This window comes from Homalodisca vitripennis, chromosome 8 (genome assembly GCF_021130785.1).
Source record: "Homalodisca vitripennis isolate AUS2020 chromosome 8, UT_GWSS_2.1, whole genome shotgun sequence".
NCBI classification, from domain to species: domain Eukaryota; kingdom Metazoa; phylum Arthropoda; class Insecta; order Hemiptera; family Cicadellidae; genus Homalodisca; species Homalodisca vitripennis.
Genome location: NC_060214.1, coordinates 19,619,496 through 19,639,227, shown reverse-complemented (window position 1 = coordinate 19,639,227; position 19,732 = coordinate 19,619,496). Strand labels below are relative to the sequence as shown.

General features: G+C 32.8%; 1 protein-coding gene across 4 annotated transcripts in view; it reads left to right on the top strand.

Annotated features, from left to right (window-relative positions):
* Positions 1 to 1,430: 1,430 nt before the first annotated feature.
* LOC124367396 (calcium-transporting ATPase sarcoplasmic/endoplasmic reticulum type-like) overlaps positions 1,431 to 19,732 on the top strand; it is a 63,549-nt gene continuing 45,247 nt past the window's right edge. Inside the window, exons 1-2 of one of the 4 annotated variants that reach the window (XM_046824176.1) lie at positions 1,431 to 1,588; positions 18,696 to 18,855. In XM_046824176.1, the coding sequence (XP_046680132.1) occupies positions 18,738 to 18,855 (118 nt within the window). In that variant the 5' untranslated portion in view covers positions 1,431 to 1,588; positions 18,696 to 18,737. Of the gene's footprint in view, positions 1,589 to 3,360; positions 3,381 to 16,083; positions 16,231 to 16,867; positions 17,231 to 18,695; positions 18,856 to 19,732 lie in introns of those variants that run through there. The other 3 variants (XM_046824179.1, XM_046824177.1, XM_046824178.1) reach the window with 3 other exon arrangements.

Genomic DNA, 19,732 nt, shown 5'->3' with positions numbered 1-19,732 from the left:
TTTTTAAAGGTAGCAACCACTCTTTAAGTTTATTAAAAACCAAAGTACTATTTGATCTTTTTATATAATCATAAATTTCGTTATAAAATCTCACCTGATTTTTATTACTAGACTAATATTATGGATATCCTTATATTTAAATTATGTTATTTCTTTTAATTAAAAAACCACATTTTTGACTAAAAAATAACGCGTAATGCTGACGTAAAACTTGTTTTGTAACAAGGATCTCTAACAGGAAAGCATTGTTACCACTACTTCAAGCTAAGTCCAGATTAAATGTGTAAAAGTGTGTTATCCATTCCGGGATTTGAACCCTAGAGTCAGAATCTTAAACGGAAAACGCTATGTGAAACTTGTAACACTAATTTATTATACTTTATATTATTGTTTTTGGCTGAGAGTAAGCGAAGCCTATCACTTTAAATGCTAGACAAAAGTAATTCCATCTTAATTAATTAGGCTAACATAATTTCTTTTTGAGCGCCAGGGGATGAAAAAATCTCTTTCTGTATGATTGGCTATCTGTCCACAGGACATCTTGAGAATTAAATCTATACATTTGAATTTGTGCTGATATGTTCTGCGTAAAAGTGACATAAGTGCTTAAAGTTTTAGCTAAGAAACCCGAAGGAAAAGGTAGTCATTCACAACACAATAAATAATACTTTAAATGGAGAGACAATGATTAAGAGGATGAAAATGAATATTCCTTAAATAAAAAATTACCATCAGACAGTAAATGAAGGGTTCCTTTACCTCAGTTTAAATGAGAATCTGGTATGGGTTTAAACCTGTTTCTTTACAAACAAAATACGTTGTCAGTGTTTAACTTTCGCTTGTGCGGGTATGACGTGTTGTTTGTGCAATGACAACGTCTGGGTCCATTTTATCGTGTGTGGTACTTCAAGATGTTGTCAGATATGATACCATTTTTAGTGGCAGTCCATTGCTGAACGTTATACAATTTAAGTACTTTTTAATTAAAATTATACACCTGAGGAAGAGGGTAGATATCAGTCCTCGACACGCTGTGTTATACATTTTCTAATATATCACGATGGTCTAACATTGGATTGTATTGATGTAACATAAATGTGTGAGATACTGTTATCCTTCCAAACCATCTAGCGTCACTAACAAACTTAAAACTAAATGTGTACCTATTAAAATCTAATATGTGGGATAATTTAACTCAATTTGAGCTCATATCTTACGGGTCTTGGGAGTACCCGTAGTCTACTCGCCCCAATTATCTACTACCCTTGGCGCGTGAAGGGTGACTGTGTGACATCGATTACCGAACACAGATTAATTGGTAAGATTGTGAGTTCCGGGATTCGGTTCTAATTGGTGGTATTGCTGTGAGTGGCGTCCAAAATAATTCGCTGGCTAGTTGGCGACGAGGCCGCTAGGTAGCGTGGGCGAGCCTATTTAAGCCCCTACCCCCCGAGACGGGTGCCCGCTTCTGCCATCGTTCGTAGTGGCATGGTCAGTGTTTAGTGGTGACAGAGTGACTCAGTGATCAGTGGGTGAGACAGGGACCACTTCTCTTCGCTATCGATAAGGATTCTTAACCCTCATTGAGGTGAGTCACAGAAATACGTTACGGTTACGCTGATGTACGCTTAGGATTGCGCGTAAGGCCTTTGAAACTCCCCGGAGTTCCTTGAAATCATTTGAAGTTTTATTTAATTGTGTGAAATTCTATAACATTTTACTCAACATACAATACAATTACTTTGGTCAGATTCAATAGCGGCAAACTCAACAAATAAACAAGTTTTATTTACTTCCGAAAAAATATTTAAACCCATTTTTATCAGAACAATTTCAAAAATGAAACTGCGAAGTAGATTAAGTTGTTAAATGAACGGTTTATAACTCGTTATTATCTTAAACTAAAGAAAATTGTCTTAAAATACTAAGCTATAACTGGTTATAACTCGTGATTATCTTAAACTAAAGAAAAGTTTCTTTAAACATTAAGCTATAACTAGTTAAACATACAAAGGATAGAAAATACTAAATTTAATCTAAAATATACCGGCAAAACAAAAATTAACAAACAACATAAAACGTAAATAAAACTAATTCTAATCGAGCAGTTTCAAAACGCACGCTGTAAACAGGTTTAGGTACAAACGTTGTATACAGGCCATAGGTTATAATCTATTTACCTACATCAAACAGTGTTTGCAGTGTAGTTCAAAATAAACAGCTGATCACACAGTACAACTGTTGCGTTCTCAGCTGACGGATCGCTCAATATCAGCTGATTAGATAGCAACCACGCTATTGGCGAGGTTAGGACTGCTGGCGCGTAATAAACACTGTGTTCCCGCCAAATAGCAATTTTCATAATTGATAAGGTTATGTTTCATTGTGACATCAATATTTAGTTTAGAATTCTTCTCAAAGTGAATTGATCGGTAGATAGTATCAAATGTTTAATCGGCCAAACAAAATATACGTGATTAGACCAGTAAAATACGAATAGTATCCAATAATTAAGTGTTTTTGAAGTTTGACAAATAGGCTACAAACGATTAAAACGCGAAACTAGTTTCTCATAAATGGTTTTCAATTAAATTAATTTTTTTCACCATATTAATAGTCTATATCATGGAAAATTGAATAAATGTCTATGGAAGTTTCACAAACTTAGGTAATATCAAACTTAGACTATCCTCAAATTCATCTCAGAAATACGATGTAATATTTTAATAATAATAATAAACTTTATTATACTATTAAAGACACTTGGAGCAATTGAGAAAAAGTTAAATAGTACTAAATGTTAATCAAACAATGCTTTTCCAAATGGTTAATTTTTTGGACGAGGCCTTTCGAAACCGAAGGTTTCATCCTCAGGCGAAAGGCCTCGCCCAAAAAAGCCCGTATGGAAAAGTATTGTTTTATTAACATTGACTAATATTACATTTAAAATATTTTAATTACTGTAGCATACTATACTGAAATAATAACTGAAAAGGTCACTCAGATGATCTGAAAACTACCAATTTGCGGCAATTTTTGACTCCGTCAACCCTATCCAAGTGTTGCAAGTGTAATCGTGTGACATACATATACTTTATTAAGTCGTAATATAATGACATTTTACATATGTACAACAGATTTATAATATATAACAATCCCAAAGCTGAAGATGGCAGATTTTTATACCCTACGGAATGCTCCTTGCAACTATAAAGATTTACGTTAAATCGGATATTTATAGATCGAGCTTAGTTTCAATAATAGAAACACTTGGAGCTAGCTGGACTAACTTTCAATTGAACCGAGTGTGGGCCCGAAGAAGCTCGGTACTACCCCTGGAGCTATTCTAAGACACCGGTTGGCTCAACTCGAGCTCTCAGGTAGGCAGTTGGCAGTTGGCAAAAATTTCTAGATTCTCAATACGTCTTATCCTGTTGAATACGTACTAGCTCAGCTGCACATATTTATTATTTCTTTACTGTATTGCATTGTGTATACAGCGATAAAACACGTTCAAGTAAATATAATGTTTGCATTATGAATATCTGATTCGACAATTGTCTTATCCTGTTGAATACGTACTAGCTCAGCTGCACATATTTATTATTTCTTTACTGTATTGCATTGTGTATACAGCGATAAAACACGTTCAAGTAAATATAATGTTTGCATTATGAATATCTGATTCGACAATTGTCTTATCCTGTTGAATACGTACTAGCTCAGCTGCACATATTTATTATTTCTTTACTGTATTGCATTGTGTATACAGCGATAAAACACGTTCAAGTAAATATAATGTTTGCATTATGAATGTCTGATTCGACAACTGTCTTTATTCTTTTGTTATGTATAAATTTCCCTCTCGCCTGATGAAGAGGGTAGATTTCAATACTCGAAACGTTGTTTTATAACAATGACAAATGTCCGAGATCCCATTGTCATTTCAATTAACGACACATTTCATAAATTAATACGATTAATTCAATTTTTTCTTACTAAAGTAGAATCCTTATCAATACTTATACACGTGTTGTGAAAATATTAAATTTTGATCACTTATGTTTTACGCTCATAAATAATGTTATAATTCAATAAAAACCAATCTTTATCAAATATGGCAATCTTACGAAACAAAATTAAAATCTCCACCTGTTCAAAGCTTCATAAAACTTAAAATTATTAATTATTATTTTAATTAAAGGAAAGCGTCTACTACAGTATGAGACATATCATTGCAAGACTGGGTTATATTAAATACACTGCAGTTTAATGCACTTCAGCCTGAGATACCGTTTAAACTTCGTATGTGTATAGAAGTTTAGTTTATTCCTGTAACAGTAGTATTAAAACTATTGATTGAGAATTCTTAACATTATTAATAAATATTGAAGCTACACGGTCGCGGTTGCAACGATATGCCTCGTACTATAGTTTTTATCACCATTAATCTTTTCTTTTTCCAGTGTTGGTGTAAATCGATACACATATATTCACAAAGTCTACACAATACCTTATACATTATAGAATAATTTTGAGTTATTTTATTTTACGTTTAAATGAACTGAGAGACTTTATATTTGCGAATCAGTAGCCGTGTGAGAGAAGTATTACAAAGTTATGGAAAGTCATAATAGAGCAAACGTGACTGTACAAACTATACCACTCAATCTATAGATAAAGACTATACTGTGCTAAAACTAATGTGCATAATATTGTTTATTCCCAATTGTATGTATCGATGGTGAACCCACGAAAGTATAGGGCCTATGTAAATCTATGCTTCAATAACGGCAAGTATCGTTTTAATTTCAAAAATTTTGATTAATTTTATATTTAATATAACTTAATTTTAGAGTAGTTATTTCCGGCTTCGCACGCAATTCCATTTTGGAAAAAATTGTTAACCTGAGCGTTCTCTTTTTTAGCTTTTGAAATAATCCTGACATAAGTGATATTCACTGAGAGGTATTCTAATCAATTTTAGATCTAATTTTCAAGATGGAATCCTGAAGTCGGAAAGTGAAACTGTTTTTCATAAGTACCTCTGAAATTTCTGGAATACTCCAGTATTTCGTGATATTTTATTGAGTAGCTCCGAAGATTTCAGTAACAACTGAATTATTTTATCGAGAAATCTTCGGTCTAAAGGGAGACTAAAGTTCTTAGATTTTCAATTAACACACTTGAACACACCTTGTAATAAAAAAGGCATTTTATTTTAGTTGATTAAAATCCCAATAAAAAAACTCATGCAAAAAGTTCCTGCACGTTACTTGACATTTGTAAAGTGTAACTAATTTTGACAGATGAATAACAGAAACCATTTACTATCATCGTAGATTAAAATATACTCTTATTAAAGAGTGTGTTTTAATCTATGCTATCATCTGTTTAACTGTGTATAAATTAATATAATTATTGATCTTAACTTTGATAGGTGAGTAAAAAAACATTTTACTATCTGCTGATAAATCCAAAAGGGAGTTTTCAATACCAGTGGGGCGTAGTCCGGAGGGGTTTTCGTAATGAGAATTTGGTTATTTTAACCAGGAACCGAGAATGCCCTTGTAAAATCTCAGTACAATCGGTCCAGTAGAGTTTACGTAATTCAGGTAGCCTACACACTAAAACACAGAGAGAAATGTCATTAGATATATAATATTACAGATATATTAATGACTTATATGATTTAAATCTGATTCAATGCGTGTTTTTATTTAACATATTAGTACACAAGGTTATAGATATTTTACTTCGCAATATTGGAGTCATTAAAGCTTAAATAATTTGATTCTTACTTGATGAATGCAGTCTTATAAATTATAAGTATTAAAAAATACGGTATGGTAATATAAGATTAAAAAACTGATTCACCTTCAAATTGTAGTCCTTCGGCTCCAATAATGCACTTATAACTAATTAGAAAGCGAATTATTCATGTAGCGAATTAAACATATTTTGGACATAATATGTGGAGGTTTGTTAAATCCATTTTATACATATAACATGTGTAGAAATTGTATTAAACACGTTCACCTTTGTGCACAATATAAGTTGCTGCTAACAAAGAATACCTTTTTTAATTGTTGTGTTTTACATATATATATATATATATATGATATAACACAACAATTATATATATATATATATATGATTTTTAAATGCAAATGGAATGGTTAACTCAAATTAATGATATAACAAATTATGAAAAATTAATGAAGTCGGTAAAATTTATTAAAACATTCCCTAAATACGACGGATTGTAAAATTAGAATGTTGGGTTTCCTGATTTTGTGTATAGTGTCTGACGTAAATTTCAACAGAATCAAATATAATATAAATAAGTATATTCATATGGGAGAAGGCAGATAGCTGAACGAAGATCTGAGGGCTCAGATCCACGCCTCGATAAACAAACATCTGCCCTAACGGTACGAGTTACAGAATAAAATACTCAATAAAGTACTTTCCAGAATATATAGATTTTATAAATAATTGCTTATAATAACATTACTATCTTAGCGTGGTTAAAAATGTCTATATTTTTCTTGGCAACTTATTCTATTCTTTCGAGCATTATATATTGTAGTCGTCTGGCTATATCAGAGTCTACTTGCACTTTGGCACAGTTTTCGTCTGGTGTAACAACCATACGCACATTTACAATTTTATATTCAGTTAGATAGGCCTACAATACAACGATGTGGGTTAATTAATCTTGATACCTGATATTATGTAAAGTTGTTTGAAAAACCTTCCCATGTAGTTAATTAAACTAGCTAGCATGATCTTATGACCTATTCTTGATTTTAAAAAACGGCTTAGTAATTTTTTATAAAATGTATTTATTTTTACCCTCGGAAATTGATTACATCCCCAAGAGAGTACCTTTTAACTAAATGAAAAGTATTAAATTGAATTATCAGCTTGTTCAAGTTGCGTGTAACTTCAAAGTCAAAATTTATAATGAAAGGATAACAGTATTTCGGAAATTTGCCATCGTTACATATTACAAGATGTTTAAAACTACGTTTCGAGGATTGAAATCTACCCTCGTCGTCACGTGTAAAAAAATGTAATACATACAAAGTACTTAAAACCTGCAAAGTGCGGAAATAGACAATCACTAAACTATTTTAATTCTTAATACCATTATTTTTATAACCTATTCAATATTCTATAAAGTTATTTGAAAATTCCTCCCATATAGTTAGTTATTCAACCGAGGTTGGTTAGTACTACCTTAGGCCTAGAACCTAATTAAATATTAGGTTAAGTTGTTTGAACATCATTCCCACATACCCATTGTTAGTGCATAACAACACAGTAAGACTTTAGTTGTGTTGGTATTTAACGATGTAATTGAAATTAAGCTTTTAAAGTTCTAGTCGAAGTAAGCTCGTTTTCAAATAGATCTGTTTGAAATAATAGACACATCAGTCAACTCGTTCAATATTTACTTACATCCCGGAAATTCTGGGACATTTGGCAAACAGAGATGACTGCAATTTTCCGTATTGTAGTAATTAGTCCACGCCGTGGACATAAATAAAAACATCAGTGGACTGAGGATTGATCCTTGTGGGACTCCATATAAATATTGTTTTCTTTGTAATACGGTTTTGAACGGATTATTCTAGAGAATTCAACTTTTGCAACAACATCCACATAGTCATCCATACTGTCGACATTTAATTAAATAATAATTAATAGTTAAATTATTGTTATTTAATAATATTGTATAGCTTAATGTATTCATTTCATTTAGCTGTTCAACTACTTCTACAACATGCGACTGAGTAAGTTATCAAGTTTCGACCACAACTCACAAACGCGCATGCGGTGTGCGCGGTTTATCTATCTTACTAATCTATTCGGTTTCATTAAAAAGATCGTTTTTAACGCTGTGCGTCGTCACTATTACAAACCGAATGTTCAATTCGATAAAACTTTCTCTCCTCGGGTCGGTCACAATTACTAGTTACACGCAGTAATGTATAAAGCGCCGTAGCAGGGACATAAAATAATTAATTGCACGTGAAACGTTGATTGTAACGAACCAAAGGATCAGCTGGTCGTAAATATCAGCTGATCGACAACAGCTGATTTATTGGGAACAATAACGCGATAATAACGTGCTTTCTCTTCTCATACTGAAAGTGATTGGTATTTTTGTTTTTTTATGTTGTCAGTGTAAAAGTGATATAGGTATAACAATTATACACTTACAAATGTTTAGATTGAATAAATAATATTGAGTGGGGTGTTGATAACACATTGAATGGAAAGTTAACGATGATTTTAATAACTTGTAATGTGTTTAGTACTACGTGCAGTGACAAATTATTTGACATATCTTCATACTAACAGTTGAAATAAGGCATTGATCAATGCGGAAGGCGGGAAACTGAGTGTGTGTTGCATCAGAATTTCAGTTAGAACACACTGCCATACGTTCTTCCTTGTGTTCCTGAAGTACAAGTAGGTACATTGAACAGGTAAAAAGTCTTTCACAGTCTGAAAGCAGCATGCGCTGCCTACACCAATATTCCGCCACACACTGTTGTTATCACTGTGTTTTATAACATAGGTTACTTACATTAATTTCGGAACTGTCGTTTTTGAAATAAACAAACTAATCTCCAGATAAGGTTTTTCTGTGTATTCATTCAACCGGTTGAACTTTCTAGCGACCAAGCTTGTTAAAAAAATATATTATTCCATATTTTGATTTAAAATGCACATTTAAAATTTAGTGCATTAAAATTGGAGAATTTTAGAAAATTGTTTTATGTAATTTAGGCCAATTTCTACTCAGATATTTTTAATTTGAACAAAACATTATTCACTGAGGATGCATTCAACTGGTCGAACTTTCAAGCGACCGAGCCTGATTTTTTAGTTATTATTATACCATATTTTGCTTTAAAATTCACATATAAAATATATTGCATCCCAAAATTCTGTTAAAAATTGGAGATTTTTTCATTTTTAGTTAAATTCTGTAGAAGTTGTATTCAAAATTATAAACATGTTTGGTATCTAATGTGTAAAAGCTTTTAATGGCTGTTTTCACAATTGTTCAAATTTCTTTCTGTTGGGTCATTATAAATTTTGACTCTGGAATTACTTAAGCAACTTGAACAAGCTTATAATTCAATTTGAAAATCCAGTTTAATATTTTTCACTTAGTTAAAAAGGTAGGCTACGTCTCTTAGGGATGTAAGTATTGCCGAGGGGGAAAATAAGTATCTTTTTATTAAAAATTACTAGTCATGTATACGTCACAGGTTCTAACTTTTTCTACAGACTTAATTTATAAAACGATCCTTGTCCAGGACCAAAATAAAATAATACGTATGATAATAATATTGTATCATTATGTAAAAAGAAAAGCAGACGGAGGTCCTTTTCTTTTGTAAATTATTTTTCATTCTTTTAATTACTACCAAAGGATAGCCTACTCTTAATGATTATAGGAATCATTTTACATTGTACGCACGTTCTTGTTTATTGTGTACAAATTACTAATTCTTCAATGGGAAAGCCTTTTAAATGTAAACTACAAATTTATTAGTACATACAAGTAAACTTAACCAATAATATAGAGAAATTCGAAAACGTTTAATACATAAAATGTAAAAGTAGAGAAGTAATTTGTAGTTTAGCTTTAGCTTTGAAATGGTATTCATGATAAACTATGTTAGGTTTACATCGATTAATTTACCGCTAAATTGTTTTTCACATCCAACAAAATATGTGTCTGACCAATTATTATTACTCTGATATTTTGTTTTACGCTGAAAACACAATAATATTTGCAACTTAAGATTTATTACAGACAAATAAAGTACTTTAAAATACTGCACACATTAAACGTTATCTGTTACTTTTTCCCAGACCAATTCTATTTATTTAGAATTAATCATAAACATTGTAATTTATGCATAAATTTGAAAGCAAACTATGGAATAATAATATCAGAAAATGGTTCGGCCGATTGAATTCGTCTATTGAAACTGTACATACAGCTGGTGTAGGTTAGGTCGACAGTTGTCATTATCACATAACTTACAACTGAAACTGAAATGAGACTATATTTTGTATTAGTTTCAACATATGACAATTAATTCCATAGTATAACGTCAAGTTAAAACAATAAAACAATTTAAAAAAATAAGCTTTGTTAAAAAACTCATAAAGTAGCAAAATTATTTTTTGGCTATTCTAATTTATGTGAGAATTAATAAATTTTTTATGTTCTGTTACAAAATCGCAATTAAATAAATTATTTAAATATGTATGTTTCTTAAACAGCCGGGATCGACTTTTGAACTATTCATCACCTGATCGTAGAAATGTTTATTCTTTAAGTTTGTTTTTGTACAATTTGACCTAACAGTGTTTACATTTTTATTTTAAAAGACGAAAGAAAGCTAGTTTTATTTTTATTAGATTAGTTGTCAATAAAGGAATTTCTTCTTGAAAAAACACCCCTTAACTTCTAAACTGTGAGTTATAAATCGTTGTACAAAGACATACAAGCAAATAAGTTATTACATACAAGTATAATTAGCTTCGGTTAAGTATTTTTAAATCGTAAAATATCCTTCCCTAGATTCAAGATAAAATAGATAAAATCTAATAGCGCGTCCTTAGAGTTATACATTTCAGAACTCCTTATACAGCGTGTGTAATATCATTCATTTAAATCTGAATGTAAAATATTACAAACCAGGGATGTAACTATAAGAGGATGAGGGGGGGGGGTAGAACCCCCCTAAAAGTATACAACTAAGGAAATATTCCATCCTCCCCTACGGTGTGGTGTCGTTTTCAATCAGACCCTCCCCCCCCCAGCAACTCCTAGTTACGCCACTGTTCCAAACTGAATATGTAAATAAAATTAGGTTAGTTCATGGTAATTACAACTTCTTAATGGCGAGGTCGTTCCTTTTTAGAGCCTTCCTCTCCTCATTCTCCAGCGACCTGGATCGGTACAATCTAGAGGGACAGAACTGCTGGAGTTCCGGTCATTGTCCGGATTCAAGGACGTAGCCAGCGAGGGGTCAAAGGGGTCCGGACCCTCCCCAATTTTCATTAAAGTTTGAATAAATTATTATTATTATTATTCAAATAAATCAGTAGGCCTACTACTGGCATCTACTGCTGAAAGATCGTACGAAACAAAGAAACGGGTCAAGGACTTATTAAGGAACAAAATGGGGCCTTACTCTCTGTCCACTAAAGGAAAATATCAGTTGTCTGGGTCCTCCCACCCCAAAATTTGGCTACGTTCTTGTCTAGATTCAACTCAGTGGCGGATCAAAGGGAGGGCTATAGCCGAAGCGTTTTTGTAGGAAAATACTTAATCACTCCTGTAACCATAAAAAACGAGATTTTGTTATATCGAAATTCTAAACCATCTGTTAGTAAAGATAATTACATAAAACCGAGATGCCCCTCCTCCCCTGAAAATCAGTACTTGATCCGCCCATGTATCCATTAATTTATCTGTAAAACGAATCGGCATATCCTAGGATTTCACAACTGTCGGACTCGTCCTAAATACAAAGTAATATTTCACATTTTACAGTATTGCTGTCATACAACAAACACGCTTACCGTACGTGTTTACGACAGATGGTGTAATCAAGAGAGTGTTCCTATTTAAACAAGTATTAGTGGAGGAACGATATGAGCTTTGCCGCTACCAACGTTTCCGGTGCGTTTCATAACACAAACAAGACAAATACTGACATCTCTTCCCGATAAATATTAATGATGTTTGAAAAGCGAAGTTGTCACAGACTGTTGCAAAGTTTGCCATCTCGGTGTTGCTGGGAAGTTCGGTTTCCAGCACTGCTCAGTTCGTGGTTGGCAACGTTGGTATTTCATAAAATCCAGTTTTAAATTAATTGCTACCAACGAACTGTGTATTACTTTAATTGGATTTCAGACTTTAGTCATATTTTGGGGCAAAAAGTGATGACTTATTCTAAAACTGTAGTTTATGTAAGAAGTAAACATAGCACCTCCCAATTTTAATAATTGAACACCCTGCTAACAACTGTTGTAGATTAGCCTAAGAATACTTTTGTTGCCAAATGCCGATCTAAGACATTATCAATACTATGCTTAGTTCATTGGTATTCACGCATGACTTGAAACATGACAAGCATGACAGAAAAAGTATCGATAATGTCGCAAAATTGTACAATCCACACGTAAGCATGTCACTATTATGAATAAACAAAGTAAAACATAAACAATTTGCCAATAGAGTAAACAATGCGCAAAGACAAAGACCTGTTACTTTGCCATCACTGTGGTGGCTGTTTCATTTCAACCCCCTCTCCCTTACACCCCGCGCCTAAATCTGTTGCAAGTTTTACGTTCATGTAAATTTACTAACCCCTCTCAACATCTGTTGCAACAAATAAACGAAATTAGTTGCTACCATAAAGAAATATACATAAGTTTTATTTTATCCGTCTGATTTTCAAACAACATATAAATCAAACGGACAGTAATGACCATAGCAGTCAACAGAGACATGGTAACTGCCTTAAATGTCATCGAACTATTTTGGTCCCGGCTGCTCTAGACATCGTTTGGAGTTTGTTGTTTTAGTAATGAATGTTCACTTCCTTGTGTATTATAAAAATGTAAATGATTAATAATAACAAAACATTTAATTATGGATCACGAGCAAACGATATCCATATTGTAATTAAAAAATAACTACAGTAATGATATCAAACTCTTATTTTATATAAACTACTAGCTACATCTAAAAAATATAAAAGTGTATGCGCGTGCATGTTTCATATTTTTTACAAAAATAATTTATACGAATAAGGAAAATACTAATGGTTCCATATTACTCCAGTTATAAAGAATTCCGTTATCAGCTGATTCAAATTGTACAAAAGTTAAACAATAATTGTCTAACCGAATACAAAAAGTTTTTAAATGCACGGTGTTATACGAGTGTTTTATTTTGGTTTTAATTTATTTTTGTATTATCGTGTACGGTAATTTTAAATATTAAATATCTCTTGTATTCTGGATGTGCCTTTGTGGATTTGAAATACATCCGACTACAGAGTATAATTGGGCTTTGCCCTATGGCCTTCGAAAGTTCCAGTTTTGAGGTAAGAAAAATGTAGCAGGTTAGTTTAAAACAGCTGATTATTAAAACACATGTTTGCTCATGCCATTATTGTTAATCCACTAATCGATATAATCTGATTGGTTATAAATATCCATAAACGAACTTAACATAAACTTATTTCTATGTGATAGTCTATATTCGTTATTACTATTGTATTTATTGAGCTTATCGAAATAGATGCAATGTAAACTACCAATATAGTTTCAACGTTTCATTAATTGTTAGACACAGTGTAATATTCCTAATTGTTTATAAACATGAGCCAAATTCATTCCCTTGAGTAATGGTAATGAAGGGTTTAACAGAACGTGCAACTAGCAGAGAGACCGAGGTCGGTTTAATATGGAAGAGAATGAACAAAAGCGAGGAGCTCAGGGACCAATAATACTGGTATTAAGATCCCAATAACTCGGCGGTCTGTGGTGAGGAGAGAACGCGGGAGGGGAGGAGGGAGGGGGAAGGTATCTGTAGACTACTAGCAATGAGATTACAATCAATCTGATTACAGCATCTCAATTTCTTTGTGTTACCTTCTGTTTTGTACCTTCATTGTTTTCTCCATTACACCTTCTCCATGAATTACGGATTTTTAAATGACTGAAGAGTAAGACGTATGAAAAAATAATTTTGGGGGGTCAAGACAAAATTGGGGGGGGGTGGGTTTGAAATGTTCGTAACTCTCACATTTAAGAAGCAAAATAGTGAATTTTTGCACAAAATTTTTACGTCTTTCAATAAGTTGTACTGACGATTGATATTCATAACTGTTTTAGTGGTCTGTGGAGGATTAATAATCGAAACCGATTAGACTTAACTAATGCAGTAATGTAATTACAAAATATTGTGTTTTTATTTTCTTCAAAACACAGTGCATATTATACCAATCCACATTGAGAAATTATAATATGTAAAGTAGTTTTCAGAAAAATAAAATTCTTCTTGACTTCTTAGACATTGTACGTAGTAGGCCTACTACTTGCTCTGGAGAAGCTGATATTCTCCGTAGAGGACAGAAAGTAACGCGAGTGCATTCAACCGCTCATTCCTCATTTTGTTCCTTGAACCGTTTCAATGTTGAGAACGATCTTTCAGCAGTACATGTCAGTAGTACTGATTTATTGTAATTTATAATAACGATCATTTGCTAAAAAAAGAAATTGAAAAAAATCAAATTTGTGGGAGAGGTCCGGACCCGTTTGCTCTCTCGCTAGCTACGTCTTTGCTGAAAAGCGCTATGAAACCACGACAGTATTACACAGGGAATCACATCCATTCTTCGCTATTTCGCCATGTTTGTGTTTTGCATTAACCAATTAGGACCGGGACTAGTACCTGGAGAGCCGGTTCCGGGCGGTGTAAGGCGTCGGAATCTCCGCCTGAACTACAGGCACACAGGTTCAAATAGTTTTTAAATGGGAGGCCGGTCCCCTATTAACCCTCCGAGCGTTCATCATATTTTGTGAAATACACATCGGTTTTGTGAGGTGTTGCAGGCTCTCCTTATAAAAGTTATGATAAATCTAAATAATAACTCTAATATAAAGTTTTATTTAGCAGTTTTCTCAAAGAACTGTGCTTTCAGACTGTGTCCCTACAAAGTAAAAAAAACAAATTTCTTACTTTATAAATTTAAAAAAATAAATGTTACCAAAAAAGTTGCACAGTATTTGAAATAGTACACATATTCAAAACTCAGAATAGCCAAACTATAGGAAATGTTGTCCTGAAGACAGAAATGTATAATGTTGAACGGTTCATATTAACTCTAGAACTGGCATGCAATCCATTTGAATCGAACAGACAGCTGGTGTCCTAATTGAATTATCAGACCTTTTTAGCAAACTCTCATTCGTTTCTAACTACGATTGTGTACTCACCATCAGTACATGTACTGCAATAATACACAACAGGTATATTTTAAACAGAAAAGTCAGCTGTTAGAAGCCATGTTTAAAATAATTGTCAGTAAAAGCACATTAATCTATAGTAGGGTGTCAATACTGTGTACATATTCGAATAAATGTAATAATAGTTCACGCCTTGAGTACTAACATTACGCAACTTAACACTGTCTATATGTTCCTCACAATCTACACGAGAATCTAGCACTGTAAGGGTTAAACTAAAGACGATCCAAACTAGGGTTAGAGGTCTTACTAAGGTTAGTGATTAGTACCAGCCATAATAATTCGCTAGTATTTTGCTAAGTCAATTGTAGTACTAGGCGTAACCGTCGGATAGCGCTGTAAAAAGTCTTTCCGGTGAATCATCTGTTTTGTTTGTTCTTTGGTTTAAACGTTACATCCAAAGTGTTAGTATCTTAAGTTTAAACAAATGTTACAAATACCAATATTTTAACCAAGTTGTATCATTACTTGTGAAGAAGGTTAAGGAAAAGAATAAATGTTGTGGTAAAACAATTTTCTATCTCTTCTACACATTATTTTAGGTCTACAGCATACAATCATTTATGGCCTTGGAAACCCTTCTCTCAAGAGACAGCGTGACGATTATGTTAAGACACCAAAACTGTATTGACAATACATACTGTCAATATACTGTCAATACATCGAACAAAAGTCAACTGCAGCAGGACGTTTGCCAAAGTAAGGTACGTGTACGTCTATATGACGTCACGTGTACGAGCCCAACTCCGTTACGTCGCCATAACTTTGTTGCCACCAGGCCCTACAGTTATGTAAGAACATGGCATGCGGTACAGCGGTTATTTGATATAAGTAGGCTGGCTGAATCCACAGCTGCCTAGAGTACAAGATTAAACGTTGACGCTTATCCAGGTATTCTCGTCCCTTTATAGACAGGCCCGGGCTCACTCTCCCACCATCTCTTCTTGAGATCTTCTGCCAAAATAATTGAGGGTTCTTCGCGCTGCTAAAAGTGTCCTCAGGGGTGCCCGGGCCTTTGATTGTCGTCGGTTTATCCCCCTCCACCTGACCCTCAACTGTATTTTGGGACAATTTATATAAAAAACGTGTTGCCAATTCCCAAACTGCGCCGTACCAGAGCGGCCACCCTGTACGCACTCGTTCGTAAGTACTGTTTAGATTGTATTTTCGTTTGTTCTTTTTTACATTTTTCAACGTGTACTTGTTTATTTATAAGACCTACGTTTTTTATTGTTGTACTTTCGTGATAGGGATAGAAGTTTTCTAATTAGATTCAACACATTTCTATTTCAAATCGAGATAACAATACCTAAGTGTTTTATTTAATATCTTATATTAATTTGAGTTTTTAACAGTCTAGTTAATTAGTTACTTCCCTATTTATCTTAATTTGTAAGCCATACGGATTCATTATATGGTGGCATGTGTATGTTGGCTACAATATTAATTTTAATCAACAAACTACAAATCATGAGGGATTAGTAACTTCTTGTGTTAAGACCACTCGAAAGTTAGGTTTAAGTTTCGCGGGCAAATAGCGTTAAACTACGTCATAACGTGGACTCTTTTGAACCAATCAGACAATTCCACATGAAGAGGCTTCTAAGAGAGGAACATCAGTGAACGTTAGTATGGCTGTGGCTTCTTTCGTGCGTAGCTTGTCGTAGTAGAACTTAGTCGGCTGGGTTTTATTTTAGTTACGTGTGTTAAAGTCGTTATTGTGCTTGTTTCTATTTCTCCATCTGTGTGTTTAATCTTGCTCGATTGTTGTATGCGAAATATTTTGTGTTTAATCGAAACAGTTTTAACATTAACAATGCAGTTGAACATAATCAAGTGAGCCGTGTTCATAAACTGTATTTTGCAAGTTGGCCTGTGAAATAATAAAAATGTCGTTTTTAATAAGTTTATATGTTTCATCAACAGCTAAAAATATCTCGATTTTATGATAGTTAAATACTTATTATCGTTCTGTAAACGTTTTTTCCGATAGTTTAACGTAACTCGTGTTAGCTAGGTTATCTCACCCGATTAACAGGACTTTCTGCTAAACACAACCTTCTGCTGTATTGCGAAAATAGGTCTTGTCTAGGTTAGTGCGTGTTATTAAATATCGGCTATTGAAAATTTGGATTTCAATTGGGTAAGCCTCAAAGTATTTTTGTATGATGCAATCTTTTATTTTTATTTTATGAAGGTTATGTTTTCAGTTTATAGGTTAGAACACAAGACCATGCTGAATATTGTTGGTGGATTTCTCAGAAATGGAAATTGTAATGTTAATTTACATTATAAAATAGGCTACTTGTTAAATTATTAATTTACTGTGTAGAATAGTATTCCGACTGGTTCCTTCGGCCATTTAAGTTAGTATTAAATTAATTACATTTGTCCAGGCCTAGATTCCACAAAAAAACTGTTCTATAAAATGTTAATTAGCCTATACATTTTCGAAACAGCATTTGAGATATTTTAGCATGAATTTTTGACTTCCATATTTGGTCAAATTAAATACCAAACTTTCTTGATGTTTCAGATCAATCTACATACACTTTGCTTTGAAACTAACTATTTTACTGAAAGACATTTGACTGTTCTTAGCTAACTTACTTACATCATTATTATTAGAGGATATCATGTCTATGCGGATCTCCAACTCTATATAATAAAACAAGGCTTCTTGTATAGCCCTACACTACATCTTTTAATGAACACGTGACAACATCGCAAGACCTAGAATTAGCCTATTTTACCTCAGAGGGTAAAGCTTTAAATTTTATAAATACACATATAGCTTAGTTAGTTTGTTATTCATCATTCAATTATTACCTTTTTAGAAATAAAAACAGCTGAACTAGTACTGTAATTTGAAATCCTTATAACCTAATTGGGTTTAACATTTTAGTTTTGGAATCATGAATATTCATGATTTTATGGTGGTGGTTGCCACTTATTATATAGCATCTTGCTCCTTTAACTAATTTCCACCATAATTTTCTCTTTTGTAAGGGTTGTTGGAACAAACATTGTACTACAGTAAGCTGCCAAGCCTCACAGAAAGTGCTTGGTCATAAAAAAATTGATTAAAGAGAAACCCAGAGGATCGGACAATAAAGTATTACTCAATTTGATGGCATTTTGATAAAAAAATATTAACAAGCTATTATTAAACCATTCTCTTAAAAAAGCCACATTTAACACAAAACCTAAGTTGTTGGTTTTTCATTCTTTGTTCTTTGTGTTAGTTATTTTGTATGTTTTAGTATGCTTTCTATGAAACACCAGATTTACACATATTTACAACTACATAACCAGAATGCTGAATTTCTTTATTATTACCATTAACTTATAGGCTAATAGCCTATGTATTCAACACTCATAAACAAATAATTGTTATTCCTCAGAAATACTCACTTGGTGAGTGAATAGCGAGTACATCACTCACTAGGTTGTCTCAAAACCTTGAAAGGTAGCATACCTTAGCTTACTTAGAATGAAATTATGCCATCAGATACTTTTTTAGCTAATCTTTTAGATTACTTTTAGTATGTTAACACATTGTGTAGATGCTAGATTGGTGGAATTACATTAGAAGGCATATGTTTCAGATTAACCAGTTCATGCACCGGTGAGGACAGTCACACATTACCATGGAGGACGCCCACTGCAAGTCGGTGGACGAAGTTTTAAATTATTTCGGAGTCGACCCAGAGAGAGGGTTAACGCCCGACCAAATTAAAAGAAACCAAGAAAAATATGGTCCCAACGGTGAGTAGACCAAATGTTTTGATTTTAATTATTGTATCTATTAATTAGAAAAAATTAGGTACTGATTATGAAGTATATTTTATGAAAGCTCGTAAAATAGTAAAATGTTTTGCTAATAAAATTAAGTGCCTGACATTCCAAGTAAATCACCCAGACAATTTCAGTCACTTGTTTTTTGTGAAACTGATTAATTATTACTAAGAAACACGTACATTTAAGTTTTATTGTTTTAATATATACGTTCTCTAATCCAATTTTTTAAATTATTAATGGTTTACTGTTTTACTGACGCTTTAGAAATGTCATTATTAGCCTGTTTATAAAAATAAACGCGAAATATTAAACGCATCAGGAGTTAATAAAGTGAATTTTAATATTATACACATTTGCTTAAGCTTATATACTTACAACCTTTAGAACGCTTGCAAAGTTTTATTGTTCTAGGATATAGATTTAGCCTATTTATTGAATTTTAACATATTAACATAATGCAGCGATTAAATATGCAGTAAATTATACACATTTACAAAAATTAATTTAATGTAATCAGATATTGTTAAAGATCCTAATTTTGGTTTTTCCAATTTAATATAATTTAACCCTTTTATGGCAAATGGCACTATTAGACCATTGGCCATCTTCCGTAATAGACACCTGTCAGATATATTTATTATTAGGTTATTATTAATCTAAAAGTAATAAAACAAAAGTTTCATGAGACATTGGGAGTTATTTCAACCTCTAGCCTATGTAATTTCATGTTGTTAATAAGCTATGAGTAATGTAACTTTCTCTTCAGTTGTCATTGCGTCCCATCATCAAAATTAGGAACTTCAAATTTGTTTCATTTGATTAACCCTTTGCAATCAGGAGACTC